The following is a 17,102-nucleotide window of genomic DNA, read 5'->3' as shown; positions in this document are numbered from 1 at the left end:
TTGTAGAAATTTTACTAAAACAAGGAGAAGGAGCAGTGTTCCTGTACAACATCCTCCTGTACCTTCTCTCGTCTGCTCTGCTCTGGTTTTCCTTCATTCGATTCTCTGCTTTCTTCACATCCTTTTCACTGACATCCAGTGCATGTCTTAGAGACTCCAGCTCCTGAAGCATTTTCTGAAAAGAGAAGAAAATAATCAGAAAAGAGGAGACAAATGAGAAGGATTACAAGTATTTTGAATACAAAAATAGAATACAGTAGGTATTTTCAAATTAAGGAGATTTTATTTTAATCATTTACTACCCAATAATAAAATGGTCTGGTGAGAAGCATGTAAAATTAAGCTGCCAATAGAAGGAAATGGTTGAGCTTCTTCTGATTCCTTCCAACTTTGTTTATGTGCAAAGCTCGGTCCTGCTTATGACAGAAAGATGTTCAGGTGCTCAAGTACCTTCTTCTGATGTGTAATGTCACTAATTGACTGGTCCACTTCTCGGATGTGCAATCTTTTTTGTGATAGTCTTTCCTCCTCAAGCACTAGATCCTGACAATGAAAAACAAAACGTAAAATGAGGCAGCACTTCTCTACTTAAAACAGTCATTATTTGTTCAATATATTCCAGTATTACACAGTCTTAGTGAGATGTAGATGGTATGACTTGCTATCGCCCTAAGCCCAGGACATATTGCTTTGGTAAGGACAACAAGTTTTCTAGCTTATTTTGGCAGCTAAATGATACACTATTGAAAACCCTTTACTATTAGACCAAACAATTTAAGGAAATGTCACGAGTTGTAAGTTCAAGCTTACATTACTGACAGTGGTCAATCTCACAAAGGGTACCCCTGTAACAATACTTTTAGGCTCGGGAATGGGGTGCATTGCCATTAAGTACTACTAAGAATTTCCTGATCAGCCTGCATAATTCTCACATGCAGTTAATCCTAAATAGACGATGACCCAACAATATCTTCACAAAATTAATTTTCATTTCATCATAAGATCTTTTACATTTTTTATCTATGTTATATAATTTACAACACATCATTATCAGATTTCTCAACATCACAATAGATTTAATTTTTCAACATTTTGCTAAAACATAATGTTAAATCATCACAAACTCACTTCTTTGTCACATTCACACCAAATGCCCAAAGTCATAGACACTCAAACGAGGATAAACATCCATCCCCCCAGTGGTAAACACACATTTCGATGGGATAAGCAATTGGTAACCACCTTCTTCAGGACCTATGTCTAACTGTCCTTTCTCTTTTCAGCAAAATGAGTGGTGTACAGCAAAATAAATGGTGTTTGCTAAGCACTCTTGTAGTATCTCTCCTGTAGACTAGTTGACGTGTTCTAATTCGTGAAAAACATATGTATCCCTGGGTTCCACCAAAGGGAATGCTAAAAGATATACTTGAATAATCCTCCCGTATTATAGATCTTCAGAGGTCAATTGCCTCGCTCACATTTTTTAAGGCACCGCATTTCACTGATAACCAATATCCTTTTTATAGTACTTCAACACCTTATAATTAATTGCCACTGTACTCAATAATCAATCCTCAACTGCCACATCTGTATGTAAGGAAGGAAAACCCCTTAGGCTGAAAGTTTACAGTACCACACTATGGATTTCAGAAAAAAAGAAATGTCTGCCACTGCGAGGTTTGTATCTGTATGTATAACATATTTAAACTTAGATAAATTATTCATTAATGGAAACCCTTCACTATTAGACCAAACAATGTAATGAAATGCCGCAAGTTTTAAGTTCAGCTTGCGCTACTGATAGTGGTTCCAGTATAAAAACATGAACACATTTGCAAAATGTAACAATTTGAGGCGGTTAATAATGTTTCCCGACTGGATGCAAATACTTCAATAAGCTGAAAGGCAAGACTGGTGATTGCTTTTTAAATAAAACCCACAGAAAAAACATGCAACATTTAAGGGATGCCAATATTTAAAAAAGATTAATACTGGAAAAACAGTGTAAAACCATTATGGGCTATGGTAGCATAAATTAGGGGTTTGATTCTCAAGTCTCAAAATGACCCCTTTGGTAAATTTCCATGTATTGGTGCACATTTTAGAACTTTCAGGAATTCACAAGAGTTTCCAGAAGTAGGCCTGGAAATCATACTCCCCATCATTAGCATGAGCAAATATACATGTGTATGTTTGCTCCTGCAAAACATTTTCTGGAAAATTACATTGCAAAGTCAAATCCCCACACCCCTTTTTCCCCTCCCAGGGAGAACATTTTATTCCTGCCTTGTCTGAGAGAAATGTTCAACCTTTTCCAGTGTCAAAACAGATTGGAGAGGAGTTAGTGAATACCATAAACCAGTGCTTAATTTGAGCCAGTGGTTTCCCATGCTCTGCACTGCCACTTAATTGATTTTCGGTGCTCGGCACCACCACTTAATTGTCAACACTGCACTTACTACAGTCTGCCACATGGTGGCGCTGCTCATCTAACTTAGAGATGAGCATAACAACGGGTGTTTAGGAATACAATACACAATAGAATTACTAATACCTGCCTCCCATATCATTCCTTTAGCTTTGGTGACCTGGAATAATCTGGAATGTTGCACTTGCAGGAGAGAGAAAGGATTAGTAGTTGTTTTGGCAGCGATGACAGGGGCAATGGGTGGTATAAGCTGCAGTGGGCTCCTGGTCGGAGCCCTAGCACTTATTATTTTACAAATTAAGCACTGTCATAAACATGTTAGTTTGTGAGAGTGCATAGGTTAACATGGCATTCCAACCATGGAACTACCACTTCTCGTCTACTTCGATCCCCTGTACGTAGATTTGAGGAAAGGCAACAAAATAGTGGCTTTATTGGAATCCAGACCCTAATATAATAGGATCCCTGACATAACAAGAGAGGCTATTAACAGATCACTGATGTAATGAGAATGCTGCCATAATTTGTCACCTCAATACATTACACCAAAAGTGGATTTAAAAAAAAACATTTTTTAAGGGAACAAGTAGATTTCTGAAACATTTCGTCCTCCCTTGGACACGTTGATATTTTATAAAATTCAACACCCTTGCAGTGGTTCTTAAAATATCAGGAATTAAAGATTACCTGATAGTGCTAACCAGACTCTTAAGACTTCTGAATTTCTTTGTCACCATAATATTTCCACAACCAGTTTCAAGGTAATGCACTCTTGTCTCTTCAGAAGCCCCAACCAATAACAGACAGCCAAGCAAGGCTCTGAAGCACAAAGTACTGTTAGAAAACTGTTAATAATCACCCTGTCCCAAACCTCAATCCCCACTAACTGTTTTTCTCACTTTTTTTCAGAAATACATTCAGCGCCAGATCCAAACCAGCTGAGCTAACCTGGCTTTTGCCAGGCTTGCTGGAACATATCGAGTTTGCAACAAACCATTATGATTTTGGTAGAAGAGAGTATAGAACCCTGTAAAACCTCAGAAATCCCAAAGTGCTTACTAATTGGCTCAAAGAGACGTGCACTGGGAGGTGTCTCATAACTTACACTAATATCAGGCTGCATTAGCTTATAAAATAAATAAATATTACAAGTGACTTCTGAAGTTATGAAGTGCACTGCTACTATAGGGTTTCTTGGGGCTTAGTTGAGCTGCCTGCACAAACAAACTGAACACTAATCCACATCAGAAGCCTAACCTACGTCTAAATGTCTTGTTTTTAGTTGCCTTTGAAAGGGTATTGGTCATAGATTATATGGAGTACAGGAGTGAGGTTGCTCTAGTGTATCGTAGACTAAAAGGAAAAGAGGTGCTTAATTAATTGGGCAGTGTCTTGTAGCAGCATTTTCAGATAAGTTTAAGGACTGTCGGGATGTAAGAATGGATACTACTTTGAAGGGACACCTGGCCCATGCCATGAACTGTGCAATGCAGTTGACAAAACGTTAAAGGTCATACCCTTCTATTCTCAAAGCCACAGAAGGCTAGTGAGATGCGGCAAAACCAATGTGCTGTGACTAAGATCAAGAAGTAGACATGATGCAGCATCCTTTATCAACTGAAGTATGGAAATCAGGTACTTAAGAAGTCCTAAGTATAAAGCATTCTCATAAACCCAGTATGAGATTACTGCTTCAACCACAGTTTTTTACTCTTGTTTGAAAGAAAAGGGTTTTCAGGGGAAGAAACAAAATAAGTTACTTACCTGTGACACTAGTTCCACAGTATTGGAATCTTTCATAGATTCACATGCTAAATCATTCCCGGTCATCGAGATGGGACTGGAGTCTCACGGTACATTAGATTAGCAATGCTAAGTTAAAGATAGGCCTGAAAAGCACGAGACCCTTTACTTTGTGACATATTATAGTCATTGTTAAAGAAAGAGACCAAACATAGATTTGAACTAATCAGGTTGTCCTGCCCTCTAGAACAGTCTTGTGAGAAGCTGCAGTCCCTCAGATTTTCAAAGCACAATTGCAGGAGAAACACCAAGAGAAAAACGTGAGAACAGTAAGTTTCTCAGGGGAGGAGGGTGGGTCGCAAGTGAATCTATGAAAGATTCCAATACTGGAGAAATACAGTTACAGGTAAGCAACTTATTTTCTTACTCCAGTCTTGGAAATTTCATAGATTCACATGCTTGAATCAGATTAAAAAGCAGTTGGGAAGCACATTGTTTCTGTTACTTTTTTTAAAATTTAAAGCATGAACCCATAACTATATAATATCTAACAACCATCCAGATCTGTGACTGGGGGTGAGTGTCTGAAAAGTTTCAGTGCTCGGTCCATCAACTCCTTGTGTTTGCTTTGTTCGCCCTAAGTTGGCAGGGTATGCCCAGACGTGGCTCCCTTGCTCACTTTGCCACTGGCTGATGAGGGGTGTTACCCCAAAACCAGTCCCAGGATGCTTGTTTCCGGTCTAGGGAAGAGCTGCCCTGTTCCATGAGGAACAGGGTCAAGACTGATGTGCATATGGCTGGTTCTGAACTGGGGTGGCGCAGTGAGCTGAAGAACGATGATAGATTCAACCTAGATCTGTGACTGGGGGTGAGTGTTTGGAAACTTTCAGCGCTTCGTCCATCATCTTCTTGTGTTTGCTTTGTTCACAGGTTTGGGGTTAGCCTTTTTAGGCACCTTTAAAGATATTTTCCTTGGGGCAGAATTGTCTGTTGTGGAGTCTGTTAGTGGAACTTATCTGCCCCTGACCAAGCGGGTTTCTTCACCTTTTTTGAAGTGGACAGCTCAGGAGCCTGATATATCTCCTCATCAGATGAAGATTCTTCAGCTTGTAAAGAACTCGACTTTCTCTGCCATGAAGAACCTTTGAAGAAGCTTTACGACAAATCTTGCAGTCTTGAGGTTTGCCATTCTCTGTAAGCAATATAAGCATGTTTTGTGGGGATCAGCCATGGTAAAACAATTCAAACTTCCTGGCTCCAAAACATCTCCCCAAAGACAACAATCTCACGAGAAAAGCCGCCTAAGGGTTTGAGGTAATGCAATAAAAAATAATTTTTGTTCAGACTCTAGAATCAGTATGAATGAATAAGCAGAGTTCTGTGGAGACTCCCTGCACACACGGCACACAGTAGAAACCTGAACAGTGGTGGTCTCTGTGAGGTGTAAAGTTCAGACCATCTCCACCTCATTGGCAGAAGATAGCAATAAAGAATGATTCATATATATACATCCCCGAAAGTTCCAATGCTGGAGATATAAGAACATCTTGGCTAACCTTTGTAATCAACTGTATGTTTGGCCCTCTGTCAGTCATGAGAAACAACAGTATCAAAAACTGCTACTGCTCATTACTCCCATCTGCCTGATGGACTTAGGAAACATCCTTACACTTACAGCCTGATTTAGTGCTGGATCCTAGCCAAAAATATCTTCAGATTTCTAAAGAAAATGCAAAATCTAGTATCTGAAATCTAGGGGTGAATTCACAGGAAGAACTTCCCTCAAGATAGAGATAGTATGGCGGGGAAATTTCCGCATGGATTCTACTAAACATTTACGATAGAAATAAGAAGATTTTCCGTTAACACTGAACTCTAAATGAGGCAATATATTTATGTGACCTCATTACGAGATACCGTGTGAGGATACTGCTCTGCACAATGACTGGTGTATCCACACCTGGGATTACTGGTGTGAAAACAGTGTTCCCGGTTTTACCACAGGTTTTCACAGACAGTTTCCACCTACTTAGAAAAGATGGAAAGTGTCAATGGGAAAAGCTGGGGAATCAGGAAAAACTTTTTGACCTGGTAATTAACGGAGCCGCCAGTTATTCCCCATTCTGGGTTCTGCAACTCATGAAGGCTTGAAACTGGTAAGGAGATACAGGCCGGGATAATATATTTCCTCATGCAGTTCATTACCACTTAATAATGAGGGCCCTGGTCTTCATTCATACCACTCCAAATGGCCTCTTACTTACTTTGTGGCTGTAAGGTTTACAAGTACAGACGAAGGAATATTGAAAGGAGAGGAGCCACAACAGTGATTGGAAAGGTGGTGATTTCTCTCTTACATGCTCTGAGAAGAGCGAAACGTGTCAGGGGTTGATTTTATTCACTCCAGGTTGGCTTCAATGCTATTTCACCAATCCAAAGCTGTAATACTGTGCCTGGAATGGTAAAAGGCTTTTGTCATTTTTCTAGCTCGGTGTGGATGGTATTGCGCTGATTCTATGCTTAAAAACTCTGGCACAAAAACAGATCTTTGAGGTGAGCAGATTTGGAGTGTCAGTGGTGTTGGCGATTGTCCCATATAAAGGAGTTGCTCTCCACCTAAAACATGGGAAGTTCCAAGGGTTCCCTGCTCTTTGTACCTTCCTTTCTCAGCGTAGATGGCACAGTGCTAATCCTATGCTTAAAGATTTTGATAGAAAAGCAGACATTTGAGGTGAGCAAATTTAGAGTTTTGCTGGTGTTGATGGTGCTCGATAGAAGAGGGTGCTCTATACACCTAAACTTGGGAACTACCCAGTCTCTGCTTCTTTGTGTGTGTGTGTGTGTGTGTGTGTGTATGAATATATATATATATATATATATATATATATATATGTATATATATATATATATATATATATATATATATATATATATATATATATATATATATATATATGAATTAAGTGTTGCCCGAGAGCGAAATAAAGACGCACTCTCTTGTATTCCAAAGTAAATTAGGCAGTTTTATTCATTCTTCGCCATGTCCCAACGCGTTTCGGTCAGACTACTTTGACCTTGGTCACAGGATTATTCTAAAACAGAAAACAGGGACTTATTTTATTTCCATTATATAAGGGTTACTTCCCATTAATAACATGGTACATTATGGTTAATGTAGTATTTACAAGATTTCGTGTTTGTTAGTTAATGCTAGTGCCTCTTTTGTCTTTTATTTATTTAATTGTATATGTATATATACATTTTAGCAAAATCCGTGCTATCATGTCCGTGATTTTTGTAAACTTAAATGTTCCATTTTGCTCCCTGGTGAGCTCATGATTTATTTGTTTCAATGTCTCATTTCGCTCCCTGGTGAGTTTAAGATTATTTATTCAATTCTAGTGTCATTTTGCGCTCCCTGGTGAGCTTAAATTCATTTGTTCATGGTTGATTCTAGTATCATTATTGCTCTTTACTCCATTCCACATTCTGATTGATTAGTTCTTCATCTTGACATTGATTTTCTTGAGATATTTTGAAAAAAATGTTTCAAAGGTGTATGTAAAGTTCTTCATTCTGGTTGAGCCCTCTCGGATCAAGGGTTCTGAATGCCACTATGTGTCGTGATTCTTTCTGACGTAATGTTCTTTCACGGTTATCTCCCCTTTCTGGTGGGGGTATTTGTTCTATTGCCCAAAATCTAAGACATTCCCACTGGCTGTCATGTTCTTTCTCCATATGCTTCGCTATTGCATTTGAGCGATCCTTATGTATAGTGGCTCGGATGTGTTTGAATATTCTTTTCTTGACCTCAAAAATTGTGCTTCCAATGTAGCGTAGTTTACATGGGCTTTCTACCATGTAAATGACAAAATTGCTCTTGCTGGTTAGATGTTGTTTTATTTTCCATTTAGTTCCATGCTGAATTTCCAGTTCTGTCATATTTTTCGCAATTTTGCATGCCTTACATTGTTTGCATGGCCAAAAACCTTCTCTTGATAGCCATGTAGCAGTTCTCATTTCTTTGAAATGGCTATGTGTGATTTTGTCGGCAAGATTTTTTGCTCTTCGATAAGTTATATTGGGATGGTCTCCCAATATTTTTCCTAGCAGTGGGTCCAGTTGTAGAATATTCCAATGTTTCTTAATGATTTTGATGAGGTATTTATTTTCCAAGCTGTATGTTGTAATAAGTCTTATTATTTGTTGGACTGAAGTCTCTTCCTTTGGTTTAGTTTGTTTTAGTAAGTCTTGTCGTTGTTGATTTGTTACTCTTTGTAAACTTTTTTCGATTACTTTCCTTGGATATTTCCGTTTCCTAAATCTTTCACATGTTTGGGCACTATGTTTTTTAAATTCATCATCCGCGGAGCAATTTCTTCTTAGTCTCAGGAATTCCCCGTAGGGGATGCTCCATTTCAGACTATTTTGATGAAAGCTTTCCCCATGGAGTATTGCATTAGTAGATGTTTTTTTACGATGCAATGTTGTATGGAGTGTGTTATTTTCCACGTAGATATCGGTGTCAAGGAAAGTTACTTGTGTGGTGCTAATATCAAAAGTAAATTGTAATTTTGATATATTGTTATTGAGTTTGTCAAAGTAACTTTGAAATTCAAATTCCGTGCCATCCCATATGATTAGGAGGTCGTCAATAAAACGAAGCCAAAGGATAGTTTTTTCCAGAAATTCATCATTTTTCTAAATGTGATTTCAAATTATCTGCTATTTCTTTTGTGGGGTCTTTTGTTAATAGTTGATAATATTGTTTGTCAACTATTAACAAAAGACCCCACCTTTAAATTAATAACAATGGATGTTGTTTCATTATATTCCAATATTGAACACTCAATTGGACTTCAGGCGTGCCAATATTTTTTAGGCAAAAGAAATATTGAATACCATCAACACAATACCATGTTAACGGAAATGATCACTTTATGCCTGAACAACAACATTTTTACTTTTAACAAACAGATTTTCAAACAAATTAAAGGTTGTGCCATGGGATTTTCTTTTTCCCCCAACTATGCCAATCTCACTATGGGCTGGTTCGAAAAACAAGTGGCTTGGTCTGCAGCAAATGATGAATTTCTGGAAAAAACTATCCTTTGGCTTCGTTTTATTGACAACCTCCTAATCATATGGGATGGCACGGAATTTGAATTTCAAAGTTACTTTGACAAACTCAATAACAATATATCAAAATTACAATTTACTTTTGATATTAGCACCACACAAGTAACTTTCCTTGACACCGATATCTACGTGGAAAATAACACACTCCATACAACATTGCATCGTAATAAAACATCTACTAATGCAATACTCCATGGGGAAAGCTTTCATCAAAATAGTCTGAAATGGAGCATCCCCTACGGGGAATTCCTGAGACTAAGAAGAAATTGCTCCGCGGATGATGAATTTAAAAAACATAGTGCCCAAACATGTGAAAGATTTAGGAAACGGAAATATCCAAGGAAAGTAATCGAAAAAAGTTTACAAAGAGTAACAAATCAACAACGACAAGACTTACTAAAACAAACTAAACCAAAGGAAGAGACTTCAGTCCAAGAAATAATAAGACTTATTACAACATACAGCTTGGAAAATAAATACCTCATCAAAATCATTAAGAAACATTGGAATATTCTACAACTGGACCCACTGCTAGGAAAAATATTGGGAGACCATCCCAATATAACTTATCGAAGAGCAAAAAATCTTGCCGACAAAATCACACATAGCCATTTCAAAGAAATGAGAACTGCTACATGGCTATCAAGAGAAGGTTTTTGGCCATGCAAACAATGTAAGGCATGCAAAATTGCGAAAAATATGACAGAACTGGAAATTCAGCATGGAACTAAATGGAAAATAAAACAACATCTAACCTGCAAGAGCAATTTTGTCATTTACATGGTAGAAAGCCCATGTAAACTACGCTACATTGGAAGCACAATTTTTGAGGTCAAGAAAAGAATATTCGAACACATCCGAGCCACTATACATAAGGATCGCTCAAATGCAATAGCGAAGCATATGGAGAAAGAACATGACAGCCAGTGGGAATGTCTTAGATTTTGGGCAATAGAACAAATACCCCCACCAGAAAGGGGAGGAAACCGTGAAAGAACATTACGTCAGAAAGAATCACGACACATAGTGGCATTCAGAACCCTTGATCCGAGAGGGCTCAACCAGAATGAAGAACTTTACATATACCTTTGAAACATTTTTTTCAAAATATCTCAAGAAAATCAATGTCAAGATGAAGAACTAATCAATCGGAGAATGTGGAATGGAGTAAAGAGAAATAATGATACTAGAATCAACCATGAACAAATGAATTTAAGCTCACCAGGGAGCGCAAAATGACACTAGAATTGAATAAATAATCTTAAGCTCACCAGGGAGCGAAATGAGACATTGAAACAAATAAATCATGAGCTCACCAGGGAGCAAAATGGAACATTTAAGTTTACAAAAATCACGGACATGATAGCACGGATTTTGCTAAAATGTATATATACATATACAATTAAATAAATAAAAGACAAAAGAGGCACTAGCATTAACTAACAAACACGAAATCTTGTAAATACTACATTAACCATAATGTACCATGTTATTAATGGGAAGTAACCAGTATATAATGGAAATAAAAGAAGTCCCTGTTTTCTGTTTTAGAATAATCCCGTGACCAAGGTCAAAGTAGTCTGACCGAAACGCGTTGGGACATGGCGAAGAATTAATAAAACTGCCTAATTTACTTTGGAATACAAGAGAGTGCGTCTTTATTTCGCTCTCGGGCGACACTTAATTCATTAATACCGGCATGGCTCTGCCGTAAAAGAAACGCACCGCCCCGGACTAAGAGCGCCAGCGTCACAATTTGGGCCGCACCAGGATAATATATATATATATATATATTACCTACTGGCAGTCGCCAGTAGGTAGTTATAGTTAGGACCTATTTTCCATAGGAAATCCGCAATATTCTATTAAGAATAACGTTGGCGTTGATTGATGAATCTTCGCGAAATTTTCCAAACTTTTGGCCAGCTCCGGTCTGCTCCTACCCTGAAAATTTCACAGCGATTCGTCAAGCGGGGGCCGAGAAAAAAGGGGGGTCCCAAAACACGTTTTCCCCATGCATTTTCCCATAGGACCTGTTGACGCAGCTACAGCCCGAAGTGCTGAACGGAATCACACCAAATTTGGCAAAGAGGTAGTCCGTAGTTCAGACTCGTGCCTTTTGCTTAAATGGTGTAAATCCGTCCAGTAGTTCCTGAGAAAATCAAAAAGTAAAATCACATATATATCTGGGCGGAGCCTAACCACACATCTCATCGTGAGATCTGATTGGCTGTCAGCACTTGATCCAAGAAGTGTTGGCAGCCATCTTGGGACCAATATACATGATAGCACCTCATTAAAAAGCATTGCAGTTAATAGAAGGTTTTAAGACTTTAATTACATTATAAATCATTTGTTGATGGTACCATACTCATTTTTGGAATTGTGGTGTGTTCTAAGGTGATTTTACCATGTGAAAAAGCCTTCTGCTGTGATATCATGAATCATGTTTGAGAGAAAAATATTTTCTCATGCTTTTTCCACAGAGGTTTGGAAGGTGATCTATAAGCTAAACTGAGAGCATATTTTCTGTAAATTCCCATCATCTTTCTCAGTCATGTGAGAATGAAGTCTGAAATTCTCAGTAAAACATGTACCTCCAACAAGGGCAGAGACTGTCAGTTGATTCCTTTGTGTTCTACTGCAGCATCCCAGAGTGTTCTAAAGAACAAATGACAAACGTATGGCACACCTGAAGCCATCTTGGTTAGAATAAAATGGTAACTCTTAAAACATTTAATTTAAAAAGGAACAAAATGAGGGGGTTCATTTTACCATAGAAAGTATGATTAGTGCTGCAGAAAGAAAAATTAGGGCACATTTTGAGTGACTTCTCAAATCCTCCTCTATTTCATTAAAAAATTCTGACATGCAGACTGAAACATGCACTTTCAATACCAGCAGCAGACTTCCCTGGTGAGCAGTAGCTTTACTACAGTGATCTAACAAGCAACTAGAGTGCTAACATTCTGAATTTATGGCAAATGTGACACATCTGAATGCCTTCTTGATGGAATCAAAGTAAAAAACTGAAAGTATTTCCTACTGAGGAGACTGTAGTAAATGAGGAAATTAGGAAACATCATAACAAATAAGTCTCCCAAAATGGCCACCAGAGACAAAAGAGCCCAAATACACCCCAAATATCACCCAGATGTAGCCCAAGTATAGCCCAATGACAGAATGTCCCAGAGTGTTCTAACGAACAACTAAAGCGCTAACAGTCTTACTTATGACAAAAGTATGGCACACCTGAAGCCATCTTGAATGGAATAAAGTGGTAACACTTAAAACATTTAATTTACAAAGGAACACAATGAGGGGGTTCATTTTGCCATAGAAAGTATGATTAGTTCTGCAGAAAGAAAAATTAGGGCACATTTTGACTTCTCAAATCCTCTTCTATTTCATAAAAAAATTCTGACATGCAGACTGAAACATGCACTTCGAATACCAGCAGCAGACTCCCTGGTGAGCAGTAGCTTCACTACTGTGATCTAATGAGCAACTAGAGTGCTAACATTCAGAATTTAGGGCAAATGTGTGACATATCTGAATACCTTCTTGATGGAGTCAAAGTAAAAAACTGAACGCATTTCCTACTGAGGAGACTGCAGTAAATGAGGAAATTAGGAAACTTCATAACAAATAAATCTCCCAAGATGGCCACCAGAGACAAAAGAGCCCAAATGCAGCACAAATATCACCCAGATGTAGCCCACATGTAGCCCAATGACAGAAGTGTGCAAAACATTTATTTTTTGTGTATTTGCAGTTTTATATAGTGCAGACTTGTCAGGTATTGGAGTGCTTTACATGAGCATTGGTTACATCACACAAGATCAAATTCATTTTGGTTGTAGACATGGGGAGATTAAGTGATTTGATCAGAATCACAGAATGTTGAAGCAGAAACTCCAACCTGGTTCCCCAGTTGCAAAGTCTGCAGCTCTGTAAGTAACACCACATCCTCTCCCCTAGGTGCAACATTTAATCAAGTGGTCAACTGGATAAAAGAACATGAAGATTACAAATAATTTAAAAGTTCTTTGTCGCTTTTAGAAAACTCAGAAAAGATGTCCTCATTTTAGTTTTTTAGAGCACTAACCATAATTTTGATGCAAATAAGACCCTCTCATATATGTAATTTCTAAAGGAAATACTCTAGGTATTACAGTTTTGATTACATCAAGATGACGTCAGGCATTCCACACTTTTGTAATAAATATAGAATGTTAGCAATCTAGTTGTTCATTGGGATACTGTTGAGAGGCAGAGGCCAGGGGCACGGACTCTGAAAATAGAAGGCAGGTAGGCGAGTGCAGAGGCAACAATTTGACCACACTGGGCAGGCAGGAAGGGCAGTGGCAGCACAACAGACTATGGAGGTCAGTGGAAAGGGGGGCAGGGGCAACAAACCAACAATACAGGACTGGAAAGAGAGGCTGTGGCAATATAATAGACCATTGTGGGCAGAAGGAAGAGGCAGTGGTAGTACAATCATACATGCCAACAGACCCGTTTCAGCCAGGAAACGTCCAATGTTTTTAAGCTCAAATGGGCTTTATTTGATCTGTCTCCTGTCTACTATCTCCTCTTTTTCAATGTAACTCAAAGGGGAAAATCAATACTCCAGTTTTTTTTCAAAATCTCCCTCTTACCAAGTTCAAAATGTTCGCAAGTATGGTACATTGGATCATGGTAGGCAGGAGGATTGGGGTAGGGACATGGACTCGGATAACAGAGGACAGGAGGGACATGGAGAGGTGCACCAAACTGACCCTACAGGGCAGGCATCGGGGTTTGCAGCAGCACAATACACCACACAGCGCATGCAGGACGGGAGTGCAGCACAACAATACATAGAAAGCAATAGGGAGGGGACAGGACCATGCACATGGACAACAGAGAACAGAGGGGAAAGAGGCAATGGTAGCTAGCTGACCATAATGGACAGACAGGAGAGAAAGCTGCAGCATAACAGACCATAAAGGGCAGGAGGGACAGATCAGAGGCATTACAATCGAACAGACAAGCCAGGAGGGAGGGAATAGGGGTCTGCACATGGAAACAGAGGGCTGGGGGCAAGGGGGCAGGGCAGGAGCAGCAAGCTGACCATGGAGGTCAGGCAGGATGAGCACTAGAAACAAGACACACAATCGAGAGCAACAATGAGACTATGATGGCATACACACAGAACACGGAGGGAAGCTGGGAGGTGGTCAGGGGCAGCTAGCTGACCACACAGGGAAGGTGGGAGGGGCCATGGCAGCACAGAAGACCATGCATGGCAAGCGGGAGGGTTAGTGGCAGCACAATGGCAATGATGGGCAAGAAGGAGGGTGCAGGGGCATGCACAAAGGACCATGGAGGATAGAAGGGAGGGTCAGGACCTGGGCACAGACAAGAGAGTTCAGGGCAAGGGGCCTCACAACAGACCGCGCGGGCAGGCAGGAGGAGCAGTTGCAGCACAACAGACCAGGGAGGGCAGAAGGGTGTGGCAGTAAAATGGACCATGGAGGACAGGAGGAAGGGGATAGGGGCATGGCATGGCATGTGGACAGGCAGGGTGGAGGTGGCAGGGACAGGTTACAGTCATCTGACAATGCTAGGCAGGTGGGAGGGGAGTGGCAGCTCAACAGAACACTCAGAGTAGATAGGAGTGGCAGGTCCATGGAACATGGTGGGCAAAAAGGATGGAGCAGGGGCATGCACAAAGACATCGGAGGGCAGGGGGAAGGAGAATAGGGGCAGCAAGCTATGCACAGAGGCTAAGCAGGAGGTCAAAGATGGTCCATATAATTGGGCAATGGAGGGCAGGAGGAGTGGAATGGTACATCATGCTAAATGGAGGGCAGTGGCAGCACATCAGACCATGCATGGCAGGAGGGAGGAGGCTAGTCCATGGATTCAGACAACAGAGGATAGGGAGGAGGTGGATGGGGCAGCAAGCTAACTGTTCAGAGAAGGTGGGTATTAGGAACTTTATTGTTTTTAAAATGTGTGTCTGTGCAAACTACTTAAAATATGAACAAGTATGCAGCATAATCTCACTTTTATTCAGGAAGAAGAGAACGTTTGTGACTGTGACTCCGGGCTCACTTGGCAGAAACACCCACTGACCCTCCAGCCCCCATCGCAAAATGTAATAACCGTGAAAAGGGTAGGTGGACGCAATGTTATATAGAACATAGTCCTGAGAGCACAATTGAAAATGAAAACTAGATATAGTATATGGTATAAACTATGCACCAAAAAGTGTGATATAAGATGAACCGGGGCGTGAAATATAATATGCAATACATTGTGCGCAATGACAGATTCATTGGAGTGCGCGAGATAGCACAGGCACTAGCGTGTGCTATGCGATATGCGCCTTGGAGTGTAATATGCACAGGGCAGTGTTGTGTAACCTAACTAGTCTGTAAAGTTGTAATATAAAATATGTGCTGGGGAGTGTAACGTTGCATATGCACTGTGACAAAGATATGGATCCCAGATTATATGTATGGCATAGCGCTGTGCGTTATAACATAGGCATCGAGGAAGGCACGTTAGATGGGGCAATATAACCCGTGCGAAGGCAAGTGTGGCATGACATTAATGGGGTGGTGTTACAGTGCACATGGGCTAGAGAGTGTAATAGCATACGCACTAGCTGGTGGAATACAACACAGAGGTGTGAGGCACTCGGCGGGCACTGGTGGGTGTAACACAGCATTGGGCTCAGCCAGGAGCACGCTGTGACTCTCAAGTGAGGTTCGTCTCCTCTCCAGAAAGTAAAATAAAAAGTATTACACATCCGGCGGTGGATGTGTGTTTTATTAACCATGAGGGGGGTTTCTTGCATAGTCTGGTCGAATCTTTGTCAAATCCCCTTTGAATGGCTTGGTGTGCGTGTATATTAAATGTGCCCGTCAATAGCTACCCATGTTTGTATAAATAAACGACAATGGTGTCTACTTGGAGAGTACCCACCGGCGGGGGCGCCGGGATTAGGCAATGTAGGGCGTCAGACACGTCAGAGCTTCACTAGCGGTGTAAATACATTCCATGTGGATTCATTCTATGCATTGTCGCCTTTTAATGAATATCAGGCAAATCGTCATGGTGATCGGTACATACGGTTTGTCCAGCATGTCCTAGGTGTTTCTATAAATATATATTTTTTAAAAATAATAGAAAACAAAGGCCGGCCCGGGGGATGGGGTCCCCGGGGCCATAAGTGGCCTGAGGAGGGGGGCAACGCAGCCCCCTCCTAAAGAATAATAAAAAAAAAAAGGCCATGACTCGGGGGTTGGGGTCCCCAGGGCCGATTAAGGCCTTGGGAGGGCCAAATTAATTTTTTTCAACAAAAAAAATTAGTGTGCAGGCCATGGGGGATGGGGTCCCCAGGGCCAGTAAATTAGAAAAAGAAGGGGGGCCACACAGCCCTCCTTCTTAAAAAAATAAAATAAATGAAAGACCGGCAGCGCGCTGGAGGCCACGCCCCCTCCTTGCAGCACTCTGCAAACGCGCCCCCTGGCCAGTTGTAAGTTGGGGAATTAATTCCCCTTCAATACTGAGGGTTCCTGAGGGCCAACTAGCCCAACAGGTATCTCCAGTATGCGCCAGGGAGCTGCGTTGCAGACAGGTGTTCTGAGGCCATGCCCCTTTTTACACCTCTATGCAACGCAGCTCTGTGGCGCTTACTGGAGGTACCTAGTGGGCTAGTTTGACCCTAGGGACCCTTAGGATTCAAGGGGACTTAATCTCTCAACTTAGAACGGCCACAGGGCGCGTTTACTCAGTG

The 17,102-nt window shown here is 40.5% G+C and overlaps 1 protein-coding gene across 1 annotated transcript in view; it reads right to left on the bottom strand.

The window, feature by feature from the left end:
- The window catches only part of LOC146784184 (uncharacterized), a 739,190-nt gene that overhangs the window by 378,509 nt on the left and 343,579 nt on the right, over nucleotides 1–17,102 (bottom strand). The window contains exons 12-13 of the mRNA XM_085632912.1: nucleotides 451–543; nucleotides 63–175 (exon numbers count right to left, since the gene is read on the bottom strand). Coding sequence (XP_085489038.1) covers nucleotides 63–175; nucleotides 451–543 — 206 coding nt within the window. The remainder of the gene's footprint in view (nucleotides 1–62; nucleotides 176–450; nucleotides 544–17,102) is intronic.

This window comes from Triturus cristatus, chromosome 11 (assembly GCF_964204655.1).
Source record: "Triturus cristatus chromosome 11, aTriCri1.1, whole genome shotgun sequence".
Taxonomy (NCBI): domain Eukaryota; kingdom Metazoa; phylum Chordata; class Amphibia; order Caudata; family Salamandridae; genus Triturus; species Triturus cristatus.
The sequence above is the reverse complement of the archived record's forward strand: the minus strand, read 5'-3'. Positions and strand labels throughout refer to the sequence as shown.